The following is a 23664-nucleotide window of genomic DNA, read 5'->3' on the forward strand; positions in this document are numbered from 1 at the left end:
CTCTAGATGAGATGGGGAGATTTTGAGTTTTGAGGGGCAGGAGCTCTGCTGATTCATTACGTGGCTCCCCAGGCTCCATGCTGTAAATGACCCCCTAAGTAGCTAAATTGATGGCTCAAATATTGCTGCAATACAATATAATGCCCCTTTAATGCAGCCCTTAAAATGCATTCACTTTCTTCGGGGGCTGCAGCTGACGTGTGCCTGATTTGATAATGCCCCCCCCCCCTTGGAATTCTAACAAAGGGCCTATTACACGTTCCTCCTCTTGATTTGTAGTTGGCAATGAGCACTCAGTAACATTCCTTGCCAAATTGTTTGGGGTGACAGTAATAAAGAGATGATTACAGGGTTCATGGTCTGGAAACACATTAAAAGATAAGTGCCCTATTATTATTAATTCATTTGATATCGAAAGCTGTAAATTGAATCCTGTTGAAATGATGTGTTGGTATTAATGCAGATGTGCCATGTAATTACAGAGTCATTATGTTCAATGCTGACAGCTCCAACGCAAAAGCTCTCGCGCCTTGACTCCCAATAGCGATTGTGAGACTTCTGCAGTGTTTTCTGTTTTGAAAAGATTTACTTTCCACATTTTGCAGGTTCACTCTGGCTGCTATGGATTGAAGCCATGTTAGTTACTGGGAAGGTATTCTACAGATCCTGGTTAGTCTGGCAGGAAGGGCCGAATACACAAATCCCAACTGTTCAACTCTAGCCATTATGCCACAGAGAGAGCACCATTTAGTGAAGCACTCAACACATCACTTGTACTCATTTGAATGACACCTCCACCAAGTGCACATAATACAGCATGGCTAAGACACTGATATGTGGACTTTCCTGGCCAGTTTGCCCTCACTAGTTGGACTAGTTAGCCAGTCCTTAGCGAGAGAAAGCAATGCTGTCTAGTCTTTGCTCAGAGAGAATGTGATACAAGACATATCAAACCAATACCTAAGTGCAGACTTGCAAGTTAAGGTTGCTGAAGGAGTTATTACATTTAAAACTAATGTTAAGTGATTGGATTATTACAGTGAGTTTTGGATGACCACAAAAATGGGCCACGGCAAAGGTGTCAGTCATTTACAGAACTCATAGTATGTACTTGAAAAGAACCTCTGAGAGAATGTAGCTTTCCTTAGAGGAAATCAATTTTTATGAAAATAATAACTCCTTCACTCATCATCACAGTTGCAAATGTGAGTATAGAAGTAGGGAGTTAGGACTTACTTGGGAGAATACATTCACACAATATCATTTATCACTACACAGTAGGTGAGGATGCACACATCTACACACTTAGACAAGCTTAAGTGGGTGTCGTTTTCTTTCCTTGTGTCTGTGTGCAGTGAAATCTGTTATTTGTTTCATGGTTGTGCTGTCGTGCACATAGCTGTTGTGGATTACCGTGATTGTCATTGCGCTGTGTGTTGACTTTCCGGTGCTGTTGCAGTCCTCTGGTGCAACTTTTCTTTTGCAGCTGGACACTTCCTTTCCCCTCTCCTTGGATGACTTGTCTGAACCTTGTTCCTGGTTTTTGATGCCCCTGGAGATAAGAGAAGGCTGTGTAGAACCCCAATTCCTAAACACATGCATTGAGCCAATTTGCAGCCCCATAGAATATTATTGACATCGACTGAGTTGCATTTCATATTAATTTCTGTGTTTTGGGCAACTTACCTGAGTCACACTTGGAGCCCAGTAACAATGTATTAATTTTGATTAAAACAAATTACTATCTTCTTTTGCTAAAACTCTACTTTACATCATACCAGGCCAGAGCACCAGAAGTACTGATAATTATATGGTACGGTGAGATATACAGCCTTCTACCTTCCCACTAAATAAAGCATCCACTGGTCTGGGGTCTGGTACTTTAAGAAGTGTCCATTTCTCAACTTTGGTCTCTGTGCTGTCAGTGCGTTCTTTTCTTTTTCCTCTCAGTATTTCCCATTTTGTTGCAAAAAATCAGTTTGTCTCCTTGCACTTTTTAGGTTGTGTACTTCACAGCAACGTTCCCGTATGTGGTTCTCATCATCTTGCTCATCCGAGGAGTGACCTTGCCGGGTGCGGGTGATGGAATGTGGTACTTCATCACACCCAAATGGGAGAAGCTTAAGGATGCTACGGTAGGCTCATTTTTCTATTCATTACATTCTAATAGGGAAGATGGCTCAGAAACATCTGGTAGTCCTTCAACTCGCCATTTTTCTCCATTTGCCAAAGTAACCTGGTAGGTATTGGAAAAGGGTAAGAAAGGGAGATGGGAAAATGGGACTATGCATTATCTTCATTTGTTACTTGGTATAATCACAAAGATAGCAAAAATGTTGGTATAGGGTGCCCCCTCTCACGGTTAAATATGTAGTCAGTGAAATATTTAAAATCAATGGTGCTCCATTGGTTCATTTAGAGAACCAAATCAAAATTAGGAGATGCAGCAGATGGCATATAGCTCAGATTTTGGTTGGCCTCCTGTGACAATGTTTGGGACCTATTCACAAACTGCATTTTGAAGTACATGTTGTAGTATGACAATAGTACCATAAAAATACTACAAAATGCTATTCACAAACATATGTGTGTAAGTTGTGCCTCAGCCTGTCCGACCTTTTTCTGTTCTGCTATTTCCGTCCCAACTGCAGTCTTTGCACATGTAAGTATTTGTATGAGTAGTAAATGTGGGAAGGACAGAGGACAATGGCTGGAAAATGGGGAATAGTTATGACTAAAGAGGAAGGGGTTAGGGAGGAGAAAGGAGGTGTTAAGGGAGGGTTAGGCAAAGGTTTGGGGACAGAAATGCACCCATCTAAAAATGAGTAAGGTCATTGCTATTCACAAACTGCACTTCTTGATGTTACTACAGCCACAAAATAGTAGTACTGAACACTAGCTCAAAGCTGAAATGAGTCCAGCACCACAAATGGCCAGCCACTGGTACTGCAACACCTTCACGTGGAAAATAATGGAGATAGGGGCTTAAAATAACTACCTATCCAGATGAAGCAAGTAATCACCCTATTGAAAATGTTCCTCTTTCTTTCATATTCTTTCTTTATATTTCACCACACTTGTTAATCCCTGTTTAGACCTTCCAGTATATGATGGCATGCTGGCTGAAACCCACATTTTCTGGTAGCCCTCCCCTTTCCAAAAATATACATGCATTTTGCAGGCGAAAGCCCCCTGTCAAGGACAGAGGGATAAAGAAATGGAGAAGACTGGGATGATGAAGGATATACTTGCTTTGGAGAGAGGGATTGTAATGGATATTCAGACTGGGAGAGAGACTGGAAAAGAGTGAACAGAAACTGAATACAGATGGGGTTGTAGACTGGAGGAGAGAGTGGTGATATAAGGTGTACACACTCTGAAGGAGTGAAGTTCAGACTGATCACAAGTTATGTTTGGGACAGTTCGATGCTAGTATTCCCTATCTGTCCTAAAGCTCAGTAAACAACAGCACTGACCTCAGTAAACAATAGCACTGAACTGCAGCACAGTAGGTAGTGTTCATCAAAAGAAAATATATTTCAAAGTTTCAGAGGCATTGATTTAAAAGTAAGGCATAGATATACTGTCCTCCTGACTGATAAATCACTGTTAAATATTCACATCACATGCATTCCTTGTTTTTATAGATAGTGTCATGCCTCATTTTGTATGTTGTAATATTTGAATTAAGAATTCTAAAATTGTGCTCTTGCAAGCTTTGTGAAATATTTTTTTTAACTTTCCCAACATTATGAAAATACCAACGTTTAATAAAATAATTAGATAAATGTCACACAAAAATTGGGTTTTGCTTGAAAGATATTTCTGAAACCCCTTCTTTTGGTGGAAAAGGTAACTTGCTGCTGAAAAAATCTAATCTGGAAGCCTTGTGTTGAGGTAAATATTGCCTGGAGATGAAGGTTATCTAAAATAACAGTGGCAAACTGGTATGTTGAATGGTGACTGTAGGTGTGTAATGTAGAGTGTTCTGCATGGTAGTAATGGAACATTGAATGTTAGTGGTGAGTGGATGTTTGAATTTAGAGTCAGTTAAATGCAAGTGAGTGAGGTGTTACTGTACCACTTGTATAACTTCTTACACTGATCATTGCTACTAATAGACAATACTTACCTGAAACTGAATGAAGGGGTGCCCTGGCATTACCACAATGATGATGAATAGATGGTGCAACAGGAGTGGATACTTTATTTTGACCAACCATCAGTGTCATTCATATTATTCAGCACCTGCCACTCACCGTACACTATTCTGCCTGTGAGGGAATGCACAATCTCATGGAGTGCTGCTGATTTATCCAGGCTATGAGGAGACACCTGATATTGTGAATTGTTGCCTTTAATTCTGGAAGTCCCTCACTGAAAAGTTTATGGCACTCTCATCAACTAAGAAATTCAATTACATCTCTTCAATACTCGCCGATCTGCACTGGCTTCCCATTGAGGCCAGAATTAAGTTCAGGTTTGAATCCTCTTAAAGAAATGGTTGCTATCTACCAAAGCAAATGTTTGACTTTGGTGTGCTATTGGCCGCTATTTTGGGATATACATATTTAAGTGGTACACAAATCATTGAGAATTTCTGCTTAAGAAGCCTGTAGGCTGCTCTACATAGTTGTGCCACTTATATCTGTCACTTGAAAATGTGTATCGTAAGAAATTGGTGTTGGTTGGTTGACTGGGGTGTGTGCCCTAGTCAAGCAGCAACCACAATCCTTGTCAAGGTGAGGCGCAAGCCAACCCCAAATTGACCCATGCTCAACCCTCTGGTAGCTGGGTGCAGAGCAGTCAGGCTTAACTTAGAGGCAATATGTAAGTATTTGTGCAACACTTCAACCAATAATAAAGTGAAAAACATAAAAGCGATCCCACACCAAGTTAGGAAAATGGAGAGTTCTTTAGTGAACAAAACAAGAGTAAAATGACACAAATCCAGTCGGTAGAACTGGAGATATGAAAATTTAAAGATGTTAGTGAAAATAGTGCCAAAAAGCACAAAGCATCAGCTGTGGATATTTGGTCGCACAAGACTGCGACTAAGTCACAAGTTGAGGTCAACCGTGATGGAGCGTGGACTGGCTACAGAGACCCAATTAGACTCACTGAACAAAGTATCTTAAATCCTGATTTGCGGAGCATTGCAAGGATCTGCGTCAAAGATGCATTGCTGAGCCGAAGCAATGCATTGATTCGCAGGTGCAGCAAGGTTGTGATGCGAGGTCTTGTGTCATCGCTGAGGAACCTGTCAATGAGGGCTTGTGTTTTGAAGTCTGGTGTCGAGGATGCATCATGCAGTCAGGGCGATGCAATGGTTCCATGGAGCTACAAGGTTGAGATGTGGAGTCTGGCATCGTTATTGAGGATGCTGCAGGCGAGGGATGCGAGGACCTGCATTGAGTATGTGTTGTGCAGTAGCAGTTCAGAAAAAGCTGCAAAGGTGATGCAGGTCTTTCGATGGGTTAAATCCATGCAGCAGCAGCGAAGCTTCAGTTCTGCTCAGGGTTGTGCTGCACAGCAGAGGAGATGCCTTGGTTCTTCTGGATCCACAGAGGCTGGCAGAGCACCTTAGGCACATTTCCAAGGGTCCAGGATTAAGGTGGCACCACTTAGCAGGGTAGACTCTAGACTGCAGAGTCCAGGCCACTTAAAAATATAATTGAATACCACCCCTGAGTGTAATGCCTGTCTATTTGGTCCAAGCCTTTTGGGTACTGGAATCCCTTGTTGAATTTCATTAAAATATGCTATGATTCTCTGGATAAACTAGAGTTATTTACAAACCTTTAAGTTAGTCAAATATACCTTGAAGTCTCTATTTTTGAATGGTGCGTGGAAGGAATTAGGTTCTTTGTTGGGTTACCCACCTCAAAGAATAACCACAACCCTTGGCCGGGTGAATCCTTAAAGTCAGGAAATTACCCTGAGCTTAACTCCCCGATAGCTATGGCATGGACCAAACAGGCTTAACTTAGGGTAATGCATGAAGAATTTATGCAGTACCAAAACAGTAATAAAGTTGGAATGCACCACAGTAAAAACACAGTAGAGTAACATTTAATACACACAACGACATCAACATGAGAAAAAATCATTACGCGGAACCAGAAATATGATTTTTTAAAGTTAGAAATAGCACCAAAAAGAAGAAAAAGCCAAGGATAGTCAATGGTCTCAGTAGACTTGGATCTAGGCACAATTTGAAGATGCACAATGGAGCATGGTCAGATACAGCAACCAGGTTTGTCCTTGGCAAAGATTTTACCTTCTGACTTAGCCAATCCACCTCAAGAAAACAGTTGTAAAGCCCCCAGGACCTCAGGAGAGGCAAAGTCCAGTACAGGTTCAGTTGCCACTGGTCAGCGAGGCATTTACAAAAAAGACCTCTTGTTGCTGTTTCCATCCCTGCATCTTGAACAGAAGGTCAGCCTTATGACCCTTGAGTCCACTTCTGTGTCCTTGGTAAAAGAGGGAACAGATCCAATCCTTCAGAGCTCTTCTTAGGTCACAGACCGCAGGTCCAGTGCTCCTCTAGTCTTCCTCAGGTCAGCAGTGTTCTGAGGTGCCACATTTATTCCTGGCACGAGCTAGTGGGTGGGAACTACTCTTCCTAACCACTGGGGTAAAAGTTACGGGGCCAACTGTACCAACTTAGGGCATTTCAAGATGGTGAACATTTTGGCCACAGTAAACACAGGCTGTGAGGGCTAAGGTGTGTGTGTGTGTGGTGGGGGGGGTGTACTATGGTAATTTAAGTTTCCTCCCAAGCTGACGCCTTTCATATCTTTTTCACACCTATTCAAATGGTAATTGTTGGCTAGGACAAGTTGGAGAGCAAATGCACATAAGCATTCATGAGTATTAGGCAGGGGAAAGGTAACTTTCTAAAAGTAAAATTTCCTTTCATATTTATTAAAAATCAAACTTTACCTATTAAATTGGATTTTAATAAATATTTTAAAATAGCTCGTTAATAATTTTTCTATTTAGTCCCATTTCCGAGAAACAGTATCAGGTTTTTAGTCTGTACTCGCCTTTTATACATAGGACAACTAGGCCTGCCTCATTGAAAAATAGGTTTGGAGTGCTAGCCACTGTAAGGATAAGTTACCATGAAATTTCTCCATATCCTACATTAAAATATCATGCACCCTGCCTTGTGGGCTAGAAGGCCTACATAGGTGGGACTTCTATTTTAAAGGGTGGTTTTGACCTGCCAAAAGGGTTTATTGTTGTAGGTCGAATTGCAGTTTCTACACTTCAACAGTGAAGCTGCAGGGGTAGGACTGAGACCATGTTAGGAGTACCCTTTAGCAATAGGGGCATTCACTCATGCAGATAGGATGTCATTGCTTGCTTTAACTCCCTGGGTATGCCTCTAAACTGTCATTTTATCAAATCTTTAACAAAAGCAGACCAAAAGCTGACAGCCTTAGCAGCACAGTTTATTATATGACTAGCTCTTAATGTTTTATTGAAATTGTTTTGCTGTTTTTTACATCATGTACCTCATCTCTTGTCTTAAACTGTCCTTATGTTTTGATAATTGCTTTGTTGCATCATTTCTGGGAATAACTGCTCTTTTACATTAAAAGATTTTAATTAATTATGCATAACAATAAATCTAATCTAATCATGTTTGCACTGTCTCTGTGGTAAATGGCACAATAGGTACTGCAGTACACTAGTGGCATTTAACTTCCAGGCCCGAGGAATGTTTTTACCGTATACCAGGGATTTATAGACAAGTTAAGTATACCAGGTAGGGGTCTGCCAAATCTACCATGTTGAAAGCAGACGTACAGGCACTTTACTTCTGGTTAGCAGGAACAAAGTGCACAGAATTACAGAACTCTAATGTGAGCAAATCCATAAAATCTAGCTAAAGGTTAACAATGTGGGGTGACAACGCAGAAAAGGCAGATTTCCTACAGAGATAAAATGTAGGGTTAAAAAAGAACTTTGTAAACCATCAGAGCAAGCATATTCTCAGCTTTCCACTATAAATACTCCCTCACATTTGTGAGTAATACCAGCATAGTTTTTCGTCAACACATTTTAGATTCAATATTGTCCATTTTGTTGTGCTTTTAAGAAGGTTGGTCTTTAAAGGGAAACATTGTTACCTTGCCCATGTGTTTAGGCTCCTCACAGTCCACATTTCACAACATCTTTTTTTGTTCATTTTAAACAGCACAGAAAGAACAGTTTTAGTACCTTTAGTGAGCATTAGGAGCATTAGACAATCTAGAGGACTTTCACTTGTCAGCAGCAACTGTTAACAGAATTTATCTGTTCGGCTGTGGTTAACTTCATTTTGCAGGCTATTGAAATCAGGAAATCCATGTTTGGACAGTGTGACATTTATCACTATAGTTATTATGATCTTGAAACAGTCTTTAATACATGTCACTCTGCATTATTTCCTGGTTGCTGCTATTTCTGTAAATGGATTATGTGACATTTTCTTACCAAACTGTAGTAAAACAGATGCAAAAGAGATCTGGGAAGAAATTAAATGTAGCTCTAGAATGCAACTGATTTTTTTTAGATCAGAAGGGGATGGTACTGATCATTATGTGTCAGTGGTAATGTGCAGTGACAGATTCATGCAATTCTCAGCACATCTCATATGAACAGCTAGTGTGTGATCAAATATTAATGAAGAAAAGTACAAGAGAGATTGTGGGCTACAACAATAGCCTTGTTCAAAAGTGCTAATGAGGCTGCAAAGACTATAGAGTTATTAGAGAAGTGTGTTCAGTTAGTCGGTAAAGTTGCTGAGAGCAGGGAAGTAAGTGTTGCGTCCAAAGTTGGGGTTTATAGAAAATAGAAAAGGAAAGTGATTCCAGAGAAGGTATTGTTAGAGGTGACAAAGTGTTCTCCAGTAATTGACAGGGTAACAGAGGGGACACTTTGGAATAGTGTGTACAGATCTGAGTAAGCAAGTAAATTGTGTTGTCTCTGAGGTTGATGATAATACTATGAGGAAGAGTGATGATGTGGTTTTGTGTGCTGGTGAGAGCATTGGAGGGTGCAGGAATAAGGGACTACTGATATTCGATGTACTTACATATGGTGTATTGGTAAACATAATGGTGGACTCTTGTGCAGGGTTTACCATTATGGGTAGTGTGAGAAAGAACCACTTTTGACACACTGATGTCCTTGCAGGATTTATTATAAAATGTACCCAGAGGGCACCTTAGAGGTGCCCCCTGCAAAACCTAACAGTCCTGGCATGGTTTCCTGACTGGTCTTAACCAGCCTACCACCACCAGCCACCATTCTGGACTCCTGGGGTGAGAGCCTCAGGAACCAGAATACAAAGCCTTTCCTGGGTGGAGGTGTCACACCTCCTCCCCAGGCAGGCACCCTGCATTAGCAGTTAGCTTCAAAGGCTTTGCCACCTTTGAAATCTGACTCCTGCCTCTGCTGCTAGTAGCAGATGGCCGCCCAATGATTTTACCCCCACCTTAGGTGGGAAAACTGGCGGGAAACCTAGCAAGAATAGGAGAAGTGGCCATTCTCAGCCTGCACCGGCACTCAGGTGTGGCAGGCGAGGTCACCACCACTCCATTTAATTTTTTTCCATTTTGGATGGTAGGAAAATTAGCCAGTCAGGGATGTGTCCCTTTCCCACAGGAAGTGGTCCCTTAGTGTGTGTAGCCACCCTAAGGTAGGTGGCCCATTGGCCACTACCAGGTACTCTTCCTAATGTCCCCTAAATACAGTATTTAGAGGGTATCCCCTGATCAAGACATCAGATTCAATGGACACAAGAGGACCAGGACAAAGACCCAAGGCCCGAGAACTGAAGTCCTGCTGCACAAAGAAAAAGGTGCCAAACCCTACCCACTGCCCCAGGACTCGACAATTGCCACTGAGGTGTCGCCTGTAAACCTAAAGGACTCTACAAACCCTAGAGCACCTCCAGCCTTCTAAAAATCACCAAGAAACTCACTCTGAGTGAAGGTATCACTCTCCTGCACCCTGCAGGCAAGGATCCCATGAAGTTTGGTTAATTGACTTGCTACGGACCAACAACCTTCACCCAGCAGCCCATCCAAAATCTGTCCAACACCCCCTGGGGCAAGTCCTACAACTGTGCCAAGTTTGGTGGCACTAGGACTTTCTAGGGCTGTGGCGTACCACCACCTGAGGTACCAGACCACCAACATCAGACACCCAGAAGCAGAGTCCACTCCGGGCTCCCAAAACCCCAGAAGCAAGCACCAGTCAATGGACTTCAGGGCACCCCAACCCCCCCCCCCCCCCCAGAGTGGCCCTGCTGTCCTGTAATCTATCTTCCAAGCTGCCTGCTCCTGACAGCAAGGACTCCAACACGCACAGCGCCTGGCTGACCTATCTGTGCTCAACCGGCCTCCCTGGCCCTTGCACTGACCAACCAGCTGTGTTCTGGGGGGTCCCCAAGCCCTTGCAACCTCCATCCTCCAAGGGGACCCAGACGGAATTACATTTAAGTCCCTCTGTGCAGTGTGTTTCCAAGTGTCCCCCTTCTCCTTTGTGCACCAGCCCCCGAATCTTCAGCCGCTGCTCCCCCTTGAACTGGGAACTGCCTGAACTTCTCCGGCTAGCCTGTAGGACCTCTTGATGACCCCAGTCTAAAAACAGGAGACACTTGTAAGAGCATTGCCTGATTTCTATGCATTTTTTAATATTTTCCCTTGATTCCCATGGTGGTAATTACGTACAAAAGCAGAACATTTTCTAGACTTTGGAAAATCATAAGAAAGAAGTACTTACTGTATATTGGTGAGCTTGGTCTTAAAAACTGTATAAAAATCTGAAGTATTTTTGTAACTTGGTCTCGATTTATTCTTCCGAGTGTGAATCCACATTTATTTATAATGTGAGTGCCATAAATGCTTATCACCTGTCCTGGATTAGCCTAACTGCTTCCCACACTACCACACAAACAGAGCATTTGGTGGTCTGCTTTTTACCTCTGGATACCAAAACGGGATTGCTTGGACTCTCTGCACAGTGCACATTATTTTTTGTACACTATGTAGAAAGCCAGCCTCCTACAGGTAGTTTTTTTGTTTGAAATATTGTGGCCAGGAAAGAGGTTGGAGCCTATTACTATGTGTCTGGAAGTTATTCGGGACATAGAATTGAGCTCAAGGGTTATTTTTGGTCTGAGATAAATGTTAAAGTTTGCAAGATGGCTGGGAAAGTTTTTTGTGGACGGGGGAGAGCTTTTTTGGGTTGGCCTCACTAAGTGAAGTTGGGAATGCATTTGAATCCTAAGGCAGACTCTCCAGTGTATGCATGGGATGGGGATACCAGAAGGTGTGAGAGATATGATGTGTTCGAGGAGGACTTCGTAGAGGTATTTGAACAAAGGGTGGGAACGTTTAAAGGGTACAAACCTAAGATTATGACCCAAGATAATGTGAGACCAATACATTATACAGGGGAAAACTCAAAAAGGTGTTGCAGGATTTCTGTGCTAAAGACATTTTAGAACTATGGTGGGAATAACTCATTTACATTGCTATTACAAAATTATGCAAAAATACATGGAAATTTTTCAGGATTACTTAAAATTACACAGTAGCGTAACACAGCATTTAGCACTACTTTCATAGTACAAATTGCACCCTCACGTCTAAAATGGGTTCGATGATACATTTAGCACTAACAAAATAGCGCTAAATGCAACTGAACAAGAACAGCACCAGCCAGCAATCGCCCATGCTCGCTAATTCAGTTGTTCCAGTTCTCATGTGGTAGGATTTTTGTAGAATTTTACTCTTAATTATGCACACGGGTGTCAGCACGTAATTTTGTGTAATTTTACATCAAAAGAGTAATGCAGTATTACCAAAATTACTCTGTTTACTCCGACATAATTACAATTTTACCCAGGCCTAAATAGAATTTATAAAATAATCTGAATGAATGTAGTGATTTTATTGAAGAGTTTAGGAGAGCTGAGATTATATGTAGACATTCATTGCCTACATGATTTCACTTGGACTGACAACTTCCCACTACCGAATTACAAGAACAAATTGAGGCTGTGGTTGGATCTACAGTATTTTCTCTAATTGATCTTGCAAGTGCTTAACACCAAGTAGAAAATGATGAGGAACTTGAGCACTTTACAGTTTCATGCATTTTTCCATATGACATCCTCATATTTGGCAAAGATATACAGGAGCACTATATGAACGTAAGAAATATATTGACAGCTTTACAAGATGCCAGTCTCACATTCAAATGGGAAAAATGTAAATTTGAGTAGGGTGAAGTTGTGTTTTTAGGTAATTAAATATTCAAACATGGTGCACACTGCACCACACCGCAGTAACCGAATGTGGGAACTTCTTTCTTTTAGTATAAAAGGTAATTGGACTGGTGCCCATGGGCAAAGAACAGCTCCACACCAAGTAACACCCAGTGGCCACTGTGGATGCCAAATCAACTCTCACCACCCAACCTCATATTCCACACTCTTGATCTACCCTATATCACACCAGTCCACATTTCATCCACCATGGTTGGCACCTTCTAAGCACACAACTCACACTGGAGTATTTCAAGTACTTCGTACTCATCATATAGAACCTTTGTTCTTATTGGTAGTGCTGTAATTATTCAATAGATAAGTTAACTGCAGAGATCTGGCTTTTTTTTACATTCAACATTTTGCTACTTTTTTTTGCTGTTGTTTTTTTACCTCTTAATAACACTTTGGCTGTGTGACATTATTTTCTCAGCCCCTTCATTGTATAGAGAAAGTGAGACCTGCATGTGATTGTCTCTAAAACAAAATGTGTATATGCCATAGTTGGTTAGCTCACTTTATTGTCCTTGTAATTCTAGGTTTGGAAGGATGCAGCCACACAGATATTCTTCTCCTTATCTGCCGCCTGGGGAGGCCTGATAACTCTCTCATCCTATAACAAATTTCACAATAATTGCTACAGGTACAGTATCTGCAATTGAATGAACTCAACTCAACTTATATTGAGATTTCCATCCCATGATTTATCATTGGTCAGCTCGCAAACAGTACTTTTTGCATGCTGCCCATCATTTTCCAATGTGGCTCATTTGCATGAATGGATCTGCATACTCTTTCTCAGGGGGATTGGGTGGGTAGTATGGGGGTTGTCAGGCAGAGTAAGAAAGAGAGCCTGGCACCATGCAGGCCCTTACGCTTCCACGCATGAGGTTCAATGCGTGAGGCCAGGGCTGGACTAGGAACCCAAAGAAGCCTCTCAAACTTTGTCAGACCAGCCCCCATCTGGTGCATAGCAAGTGAGTGAGTCTGACCACTAGAGTGGGGCTTAGGGGGTTCGTCCCCACAAGAAAATTTTGAAAATTTTCCAAAAACAGTGCATTCTACAAAACATTTTTTATTATAGATTCCGTTTTATTCGTTTTAAAAGCATAGTAAGCATAGTAAATGATGACCTTACCCTCTAACAGTGCCTCTTATCTTTCCGCAACCCTTCTTTCACATGTATTTCATTTGTTTCTTAGTGCCTCTCTTACCAGAGTAGGGTGTTGAAGCACTTTACATAACAGGCACATACAGAGACAAGGAATCGTACGTGTGTAAATCAGTGTATAGAAAATATGACATAAGACAAAGAGGATTTCAAGGTGTAGGATTCACACGTCATCCATACTGGTAGGCATTATTTGAGAGAGCTTGGTCTGGGGAAGCATAAACTCAGGATTCAGAACATACCAGAGTGATTAGGGTTGACTGTACTAATAACAATTTCTTTCGTTCTACCCAAACAAACTCTTTTTTAGCAAAATTACTGGAAAAAAGACTGGGAAAAAAACATTACTTTCTAACCTGTACCATGCAGTTTGGGTGTAACTCTGTAATGACAATTCATAGGTCACTGTGCTAGATTATGAATGTAATTTAGATTATGATTGTAATTTATGAACTGCACAGTAACAAAAAGATCTCTGTGGCAAAACCAGTATCCCACTGAGCATTGCACATAAAATGCTGTTTTGTGACCTGCATTGTACATGTTCTCTGCAGCAGTCATATTAACCCTCTGCGCTACCTTAGATGAGTGAAAAGTGGCATTAGAAAAAACTCCGATCTCTCTCCAGCAGGTACATTAATCACCAGAGTCATCATGACACTTTTATTTTTACCTGAAAACCATTGGTATATGGGGAACTCTGCAGTGCTTTTAAAACTGCTGCACTGCTACAAAAGCGACCCCCCAACATCAAAAGCACCCCCGCTCCCCTCCACCCCCCCCAAGGGGAAACGTCCGATGCCTGGTCTGACCAGTATGGCCTTGGGTCAGGGGACTGCTTGGAGTGAGGTGCACAGTGTATAATTGTATGACTGAGAAGTCTGTCATCGGATTGGCATCTCAGCTCTTGCCCAAGATGCACTGCAAGGTCCTGCGGGCTCAGGAGGTGTCTGGCCGCCTCTCCTGCAGCAGAACTCAATGAAAACAAACAGTCCCATTGCTATCAAAAGCAGCAGAGAATGCAGCTGCACCACCAATAAACAATGTATGCAAAAAGGGTTATCTAAATATATAATGGCTTTACGTGCAACTAAAATCGTTGACGAAAAAATAATATTAGCAGAAAAGATCATAATACATCTTAGAAAATGGCTTTAGGAAACAAGCTGTTTACGCTCAGCCCAGTAAGCAGGAAAAACACAGCACTTCTACCGAATGCTGTGCATAAGAAAATGAACCTGCATGCACATCACTTTATTATTTAGAGCTAGATGAGCATGATTTGGGTGCAGAGAATGCAGTAGTCAGCTGGACACTACTTAGGGTCAGGACAAGATAATAGGGAAAGGGAATAAGATCTCTATTGGTCATGAAACAGAATTAGCTTTTTTGCTGGATAAGTCCACTTTCTCCAAACGTGGGCACTTGGACAGCGCTATTCTTACCCTGAAACACAAGATGCAAATGAGATCTCACCTAGCCCATGCAGTCTACCTGCCAGCTGTTCGAAGAGACCCTATCTCTGCTCCAGCTTTACTTTTGATTTCTCTATTAATGGTCCCCTGTTTCTGTGTCAGGACTTCGTGAATTCAGTTATTGCCTTCACTCCTTCTGCTGAGTATCTGGGTCACGCATTCATCGTATGAACATTCCCCACCCTCTAGCATTATATCATGATAGTCTTTGCAGAACTCTTGTGCTGACACATGTCTGCCTTTTGTATTGTGATTACTGCCTTTAGACATAGGAAGAAGATAAGACAGAGAGAAACAGCCTGGGATGGAGAGGGGACGAGATTACAAATAGGTGTAGTGAAAAATATTAGATAGACATAGCGATTGACAGATAGATAGATAGATAGATAGATAGATAGATGGATAGATAGCTAGATAGCTAGACAGATGGATAGATAGATAGATAGATAGATAGATAGATAGATAGATAGATAGATAGATAGATAGATAGATAGATAGATAGGCAGGCAGGCAGGCAGATAGATAGATAGACAGACAGACAGACAGACAGACAGACAGACAGACAGACAGACAGACAGACAGACAGACAGACAGACAGACAGACAGACAGACAGACAGGAGGCAGCTATATTCCACCTCTTTGCATGACATGTTCCTAGTGTTTTAGAACTTTTCAAATCATTGGGCATAATATAACCCACCCATCGTTGGGGGTCTTTGCAGCTTTGCCTCCCCTGATGAGATATCCTATCAGGTATAGAACATCATAGGGATGTCTATAACACACCTTAAGCCACGTGGTACATATTCATATCTTGAGCAGTATAATGTACACAATTTGACGATGGCCTAAGTGGTACATTTCTGCATGTATCTTGTCAAGGGTAATGTAATAGTTTATGCAAAAGGGAACTAGTGTACTTCTTTGGTGTGCAACTTTAGTCTACAGAATGATTCATAAATGAATTGTAATGTGTAGTTTTATGTGTTATATTAATTCTTCCAATTTACACACAATGTTCCGCGCTCCTGTTGTGAAGCTGGTGAAAGTGCAGTAAATGGACAGTGTGACTATTAGAATTCAGATATCCTCTATTCATAAATTCTACTAACACCATTTTTATCCTGCAGAGACACACTGATAGTGACATGCACTAATAGTGCCACAAGCATCTTCGCTGGCTTCGTCATCTTCTCAGTCATTGGCTTCATGGCGAATGAACTCAAGGTGAACATTGATAAGGTGGCAGATCAAGGTAATGTATTGCAATTCTTAAAAAAGAAGAAGGAAATTTAAGTCTCCAATATTCATTCCCAGTATCGCTGGGTTAATCATTCACCAAATTGTAAAATCTGTCAGGTTACAGGATATCCACGATGAGTTTATGAGGTGAATATATATGTAATGAATTTTAATAATTTATCTTTCATTATGTATTAGTCATTTTGAAAACCCAATTCAATGTTTCTAACTTGAGGGCTGACAAGGCAAACCTCACTTTTTTAACATCTTATCACGTGAATTAATTTTTGTAGTTACTTGTCAAGCAACTCTCACTCTTTCCTTCTTGTTGCCCATTTCGTTGAATCCAAGCAGGGATAAGATGTATTGATCTGGATACATCAGTGCAATTATTAGTATATAGCATTAGTGCAATTGCCATCCTACGATGGTTGGAGTATAGGTGCCTCTGAGTTCAACAATGCTCAGCCACCACGGATTCAAACCCAACTCTTACCAGTAATAAATTTCTCAGATGCACCCTGTACACCAATCACATTGTCAGGAAAATTAAGATGGCCTGGTATCAATTTGTCAAAAACCTGGGTATGCCTTAATGACACCTCACGCATTCATACAGCGCATGTTCACCTGGGTCTACTGATGTTAGATAACCGATGATTATTGTTACCCAACAAAATGATACTCATTTTATTAATGTTGAAAGGATAAAATGTGAAGTGTATTGAGTGGGATTCAAACTTGTGAACATGAGATGAAAAATAATCCCTACACTGGAAGTATTTATCCACAGAGGCATCAGGACTGAAATAGTTTTTACAATGACGTCTCCTGAGGCAGGATCAGCACAATAATTTGTAGCTCCTCATGCAAAAGCACATTTTTGGTTCTGGCACTCACTATCTAGAGGACCCCTCCCCCTACAAAAGTGTTCCACTTGCAACTTGGTGGTCTTTGCTCCCCTCTTCTGTGAATTCATTGGCTCACCTTATGGATGGAACGTACCTGACTGATGCTGGCAGAAGTTTAATTGATATATAAAACATATCTTTTAAGTGTTGGTTTCTAGTAATATTAATTAAAAATTCACAGCAATTTTTATCCAGGCTGTAGTTTCTCTAGAATACAATTGAGAGAAAATGGAAATGGACATTTCAATTGTCAGACCTCCAAACTCAACTTAGGGAGCAAATGTGGGAGCAAGTGTGTCCTACTAGCTTGCAATGCCTGCTTAGAAACTAGGAACATCCTGTGACTCTAAGCAAATCACTTAAAATCCCCAAACCTAAATATAAATCTGACCCTGTTTAATATAATCTGGTGCAAATGTAAAGTGCTATGATGCCTTTGGGCTAATCTTGCGCTTTATAAAACTGCCCAAAAAGGATTGCACCCTAAAGCTACTCCTTAAAATCATATGAATGTTTCACTAACTTTGAATTGTGGATGTCATGACCGGATTTTTCAGGCCAGCAGAGAGTTTTGTGGGCTCTGGCATGGCACATTAGGTACTCTAGCTCTAATGAGAATATATGGGGACAATGCAGTTTACCTTAAACTTCTTCAGGAGGCATATTTACTATTCGAACTCCAGTCCTGGGATATTTCTGGGAAAGTTAGAAACTTCCCCACGTATTTTAAAAAGTTTTTGAAAAATGCAAATTTTGCATTTCTGCAAAATACTGACACTATGGCTCCCACTTAAGGCAAACAAATAAAAAATAAAAATAAGAGTGCAATTTAAATGCGCAAGGCATTTTAAATAATTCACGGCCCTACAGCATCAAGCAGAAACTAAATAAGTGCAAGACAGCGATATATATCTCCCATCTAATCACTGGATAAATAGTAAATAGCTATTGAATGGTCTTGTAATTTTGTTTACTGTTCCTTTTCAAGCACTTTACTCAATCACTGGATGCTTCAAGGCGCTCGGGATTCCAAAATAAAAAAAAACATGACTTCAACAAAGAATGAAAAAAAGTATTTTATATGATCAGGTCCTAACCTTTGAAAACCTTCACCTTCCTCATATATTACTGCCACTTACTTTAAGTAGGAGCATTGCCCAAAGAGAATAAAGTCAGAAGGTTATTAAGTTAATAAAATACATTATTGTCAGGGTGACAGTTGCCAAACACTGCCATCTCATCTGAGGTATTTTACTTTTCCTACCATGAAGTAAATCTCTCCCCAGCTTGAGTGGTGGTTGAAGAGGAGCAAGGGAGGCAGGGAGCTGCAGAGTTGTAGAGCCAAACAAAATCTTATGACTGAACCCACTTGCCAAAACTGCATGGCAGATAAGGAGCACGACTTGACAGGCAAGAAATTCAAACATCAAAAAAGCACTGGCAAAGCCAACATGGCTTGTGTTGACTGCCAGCATTTCGGCACACTGAAAGTGCTCCACAAAAGGTGGTGCACTGTCAGTGCACTCCCTGATGGCAGCGCTGTGGAAGAGAGAAAGTGGGTCCCATGGACCCCAGACATCTACTTGGAGGAAGTTGCAATGACTCACTGCTTCTGCCTGCAAAGGGATCCCTAATCCCGCTATAAAGTGCAGGTGCTCCATATTTCAGTTGAATGCATGACTCCTCAGGACAGCATGAGTTTGCGGTTACCCTGGGGACAGTGCTTTTACTGTAATAGGGCACACTTTCCCTGTTTGCGCATGGTGCACATATTTAAAGATGCCCCGTGGTGCAAAAAGGGAAAGTGCACCATATTTATAGTAGTACGGCCCCTGGGGTTGACAAGTTTGTGTTCTCCATTTTTGTTCTCCTAAAAAGTTTGCCAGGGGTAGTGGAGGTGACATCACATACCTACCCTTTGATACAATAACACCACAGGAAGTAGCAGCATTTGATCTTTGACAGTGCATCCTCCCAAGAAGTGAGTACACATGATATTAATCCAGATGACATCACAATAACTGACACTCCTGAAGTTAAGAGGCTTTTAAACACAAATTATTAATTAACACAAGTTACTAACACAAATAAATGTCTATTTTATATACCATCTACATTTTAAATTGGATGATATAATTGATTGACACAATACAGATTTCTCTTTTTTTAATACATAACAATATGAATTTGTTGGGAGAAGAGAATTTGGTGCCACAGACAACACAGTGAAGCCAAATTATTTATACTTCACTGTCATGGTTTAATAGTTTCCCTAATCTATACCTCAATCATAAAATGTATTGGGAAATTACTGAAAGACACACAAAGACATAAGACAAAAACAGTAGTTTTGTCCACCAGTATTTCTTCATATGGATGAATGTGAAAGATGTCATTGACATAAATTGCTCCTTAGCATTGTTAATACACTTTGATTAGCTTATTCGTAAGGCATTGTCACTCACTACAGCACAGATGTAATATTTGCATTCTTACACACAATCTCTAAGTGTTCACAATAATACAAATCTGCAACATCTTGTTAAAAAAATAAATTTTTTTAATTTCATTTTTTTCTCTAGATACTGTGCATTGTACTCATATATTTATTTATTTACAGTGCAAAGAGCTGAATGTCAGATTATAGAAGCTGGAGATGCAGAAAGTAAACAGTGTACATCACAGCTCTGTTTACGTTCTGTTCTTGGCATTGCCTTTGGCACCTCTGTGGTCAGGGGTCACAAAGGCAATGCCAGAGGTTGCAGGGGGCAAGCCAAGTGTCCTGTCATGACACTTTCTGCACTCGGACCCTTGTAGTTCTAGGCAGACTCAATACAGGAATTGTAGGGAGGTGTGGTTATTAACGGTTATGACGTGATCCGAGTGTAGCGTATGATCGTATGCAATAAAGAAATCTGTTACAGGGCTCTGTGTGGCTTGGTCATTCACATGCTCCTGGGCTGGGGAGGACGGCACAACTGGTGATGAGAAAGGGCTCTGTGCTATGAAGAGATGAGACAGCTCTCCCTGAGAGTTTGTAATGACAAAATTGGCATGTGTGGAATTGATGATCTGCTCCAGCAGATATATGGCTTGCAAAGAAGTGGAAGGCCCTGAGGAGGAGAACATTTGAAGAGCTCACCAGAATCGGTTGTTAAGGCTGAAAGAAGAAATAGTGTGGCATGCCAAAACACAGAGCCGTCGTCGATACAAAGCAAAACGCTAAAGGCAGTGACATGCAGGTACAATGCAAAAAGCTCAACACAACAATGATAAAGTGTGAGAAAAATAACTGTTACTCACCGTCAAGGTAAAAAATGAAGACCTACGACCTCCAATTGGCCATGATGACCCAAGTCCGAGCACACGTCCAGTGCTTGCAGAGGTTAATTACCAGGTGAACAGTGGCAGTTATCTGAACAACATATACACTCAACGGTAACAGAAAAGAGTGCAAAGTATGACACAGCTGTGTTTCTGAAACCACCACCTCTTTTTGACACCTCCAAAAAGCTAAATATTGACACCAGATGGACCATGTGAATTGAGACATTTGATGACTTCATAGATGCCTTAGAAGAAGTAGATAACAAGAAAATCATTAAATATTATAAGAACCTTGCCGATGATGAAGTAGAAGAGGTTCTGAAAACAATCCTCCAGACCAATGCAATATTGTACCTTCATATCAAAGAAACATTGAGTTCCAATTTCAATCCGATGCCGGATTTTGACTATGGAAGATATATTTTCAATCAGCCGAGACAGCAAGTTGGTGAAACAATGGATGAGTTTGTTGAAAGACAATGTGCTTCTCAAACACTGTACGTTTAGTGAATTTAATGATGAAGAAGTCATACTCCTCAGAGTCATTGATGGGTTGTCTTTCAGACTCTTTCAGAAGACACATTTTGAGAGACACTCAGTCTAAAGAAAGTGTTATTGTCAGCAAGCGCCAAAAAAAAGAGCAGATCAAGAAGCTGCTGACATGGAAACTGGAACACTGAAAAATGAATCAGCGTTGGTCACTAAAAGCAAGCACACATACGAGTTAGATGCACGCCAGTCGATGTCTTCAAAGAAGAAAAAGCTGTGGTTCCAATGTGGTGTTTCATATCCCCATGACGGTGAAGACCGTCACATCTCCACTCATACCGCCATGGCGGTGTGAACCATTAGGCCGGAGATGATCATCTCCAACCTGGCGGTCCACAGAAGACCACTGGCAGTATAAGGTGCCGGGATTCCACCATGGTTTCCGCGGCTGTAGCACCACCCTGAAAACCATGGCAGGAAGGCTACTGGTGAGATAGAATTTCTTCCCTGTCACCGGTAGACAGCTCCCCCACCCCCCACGCAAGCACTAGAGCCTCCCTCCCCCCTTCAGCCACATCGTCCCTCCCTTCCTCCATTCAGCCACATTGTTCCTCTCCCCCTCCCCCCTCCCCACATACATGCACACATTCACAACAATATCCATACACTCATTCATACACGCGTTCACAACTCCATTCATACATGCACTCTCAACTCCATTCATACACGCATTCACATTCGTCCGGCATGGAATGAGAAGGGGCGCTTCCACCGCCGGCAGTGCCCCGCCAGCAGAACACCGCCAGGCCATATTATGCCCCCTTATATGTCAGGCGATGTCCTACTGTTGGGGCTGTGCAGGTGATGAAACCACCAGAGTGCCTCTGCCCACCAGCATGAGTACTGCCGGATTTCCGCCCAAAGTGTGGCAGAAATCCAGCATTACCTGTGATATGGCAGGTGGGAGACCTCCAACCTTGGCAGTCTCCTGGCACCCGTGGCTTTGGAGGTCTTCCTGGACAGCTACCAAAGTCATGATGAGAGCCATAGTTTCTGACGGGGGAATGGCTTCTGACCCAGTTAAAGTGCAAGCACTGCCAGCTACTTGCCCTCTACAATAATGTCACCATGCTGCCATTTTTCTTGGGCATGGCCAGTTATTGCTCAAGGTGCATTCGTGACTTTGCAACAGTGAGTTCCCATTAAGAAACTTGACAAAACAAAATGCCCCTTTCCAGTGGTCCCCTGAACATGATTAAAGCTTCAAAAGAATAAAACGTGTGATGGAGAATCCAACAGACTTGGCCTATTTTGACAGGGTACATGGGGCAAACCTTACTCAACATAATGGTCAGCTAAATGCTCAGAGACACATTGTAACGTATGCCACTCGAAGCCTGTCACAGAACATGCCTATTCGAAGCTGGAGAAGTTGAGGCTGGCCATAGTGTGGGCCTGTGAACATTTTCATGTGTTCCTACATGGAAAATGTTTCATTATCATAATTGACCACCAAGTGCTGCTCAATATTTCTGGAAACCCGAAAGCCAAGATGCCCCCTCACATTAAGAGGTGGGGGTTGAGACTGCAGGAGTATGATAAGTAATTGTACACTAGCCTGGTAAAGATCAGAACCTGGCTCATTACTTTTCACTAGTATTACTTCATCGACTCAGTGAAACATCCAAATTGTCTGAGGAGTACAGTAACTTAACTGTGGGGTATAGTACACCAGCGCCCTATCCATTGAACAGATTACCGCTGCCACTAATGCTGATAAAGACATGCTCATGCTCAAAGACTTCGTTTCAACTCAATTGTGGAAGAGTAACACGCAACCTTTTGCTGACAATGTTGAATTTGAAAAATTCAAAAATGTACAAGATGAACTGTCCGTAACCAAGGAAGGTGATGTATTGAGCACCTGCTAGCGCTAGTCCTGAGCGGAAGCCGGGAGCCATATTTATGGAATGGCCAAGCCAGCACTAAGGATCAGCTAGCATCAAAAGAAAAGATGCTAGCCGGGGGGTGGAGGTAGGGGAAAATGGCATTAGGGCGCCAGGAATAACGCTAGGCTGGTTAACACCAATATAAATGGCGTTAACCAGCCTAGCATCATATCTTGGTGCAATAGTATCCAAAAATGACTCCTGTCTTAGTAAAGACAGGAGTCATGCCCACCACCCCAATGGCCATGCCCAGGAGACCAGTGTCCTTGGGTATGGCCATTAGACCCTGTGCCATGCAGGGGTCCCCATATAAGGGGCCCCCAATGGCACAGAATTCTTTTTTTTTTATTCTTACCTATACTTAGCTATATTTTCCCAGGATGGGGTCCCCCATCCTCTGGTGTTCCTCTGGTGTGGGTGGGGGTGTTATTGGGGCTTGGATGGGCATCTGTGGGCCCATTCCATGGTGTCTGGCCATGGAAATGGGTCCGCAGGCACCTTAATGCCTGGACTGACCCAGGCGTTAAATAATGACACTAAGCAAGCTGAGCGTCATTATTTGGGTCCGCCTCCCACCCATGCCTTAATTTTGCATGGGGGGATACATATGGCACTAAGGGCTTGGCATAATTATTTGAATGAGACCGCCTACCTTGCATCTCATTGACGCAAGGTGGATTCACACATCCAAAAAATGACGCAAACTCCAATATTTTGACGCTAGACCGGTCTATCAGAAAAATATAAATATGGAGTCAAGTTTGCTAA

At 41.8% G+C, this 23664-nt stretch overlaps 1 protein-coding gene across 1 annotated transcript in view; it reads left to right on the plus strand.

The window, feature by feature from the left end:
- SLC6A5 (solute carrier family 6 member 5) overlaps positions 1–23664 on the plus strand; it is a 305468-nt gene that overhangs the window by 147718 nt on the left and 134086 nt on the right. The window contains exons 8-10 of the mRNA XM_069221331.1: positions 2001–2135; positions 12871–12974; positions 16109–16233. Coding sequence (XP_069077432.1) covers positions 2001–2135; positions 12871–12974; positions 16109–16233 — 364 coding nt within the window. The remainder of the gene's footprint in view (positions 1–2000; positions 2136–12870; positions 12975–16108; positions 16234–23664) is intronic.

Source organism: Pleurodeles waltl, chromosome 3_1, assembly GCF_031143425.1.
Source record: "Pleurodeles waltl isolate 20211129_DDA chromosome 3_1, aPleWal1.hap1.20221129, whole genome shotgun sequence".
NCBI classification, from domain to species: Eukaryota; Metazoa; Chordata; class Amphibia; order Caudata; family Salamandridae; genus Pleurodeles; species Pleurodeles waltl.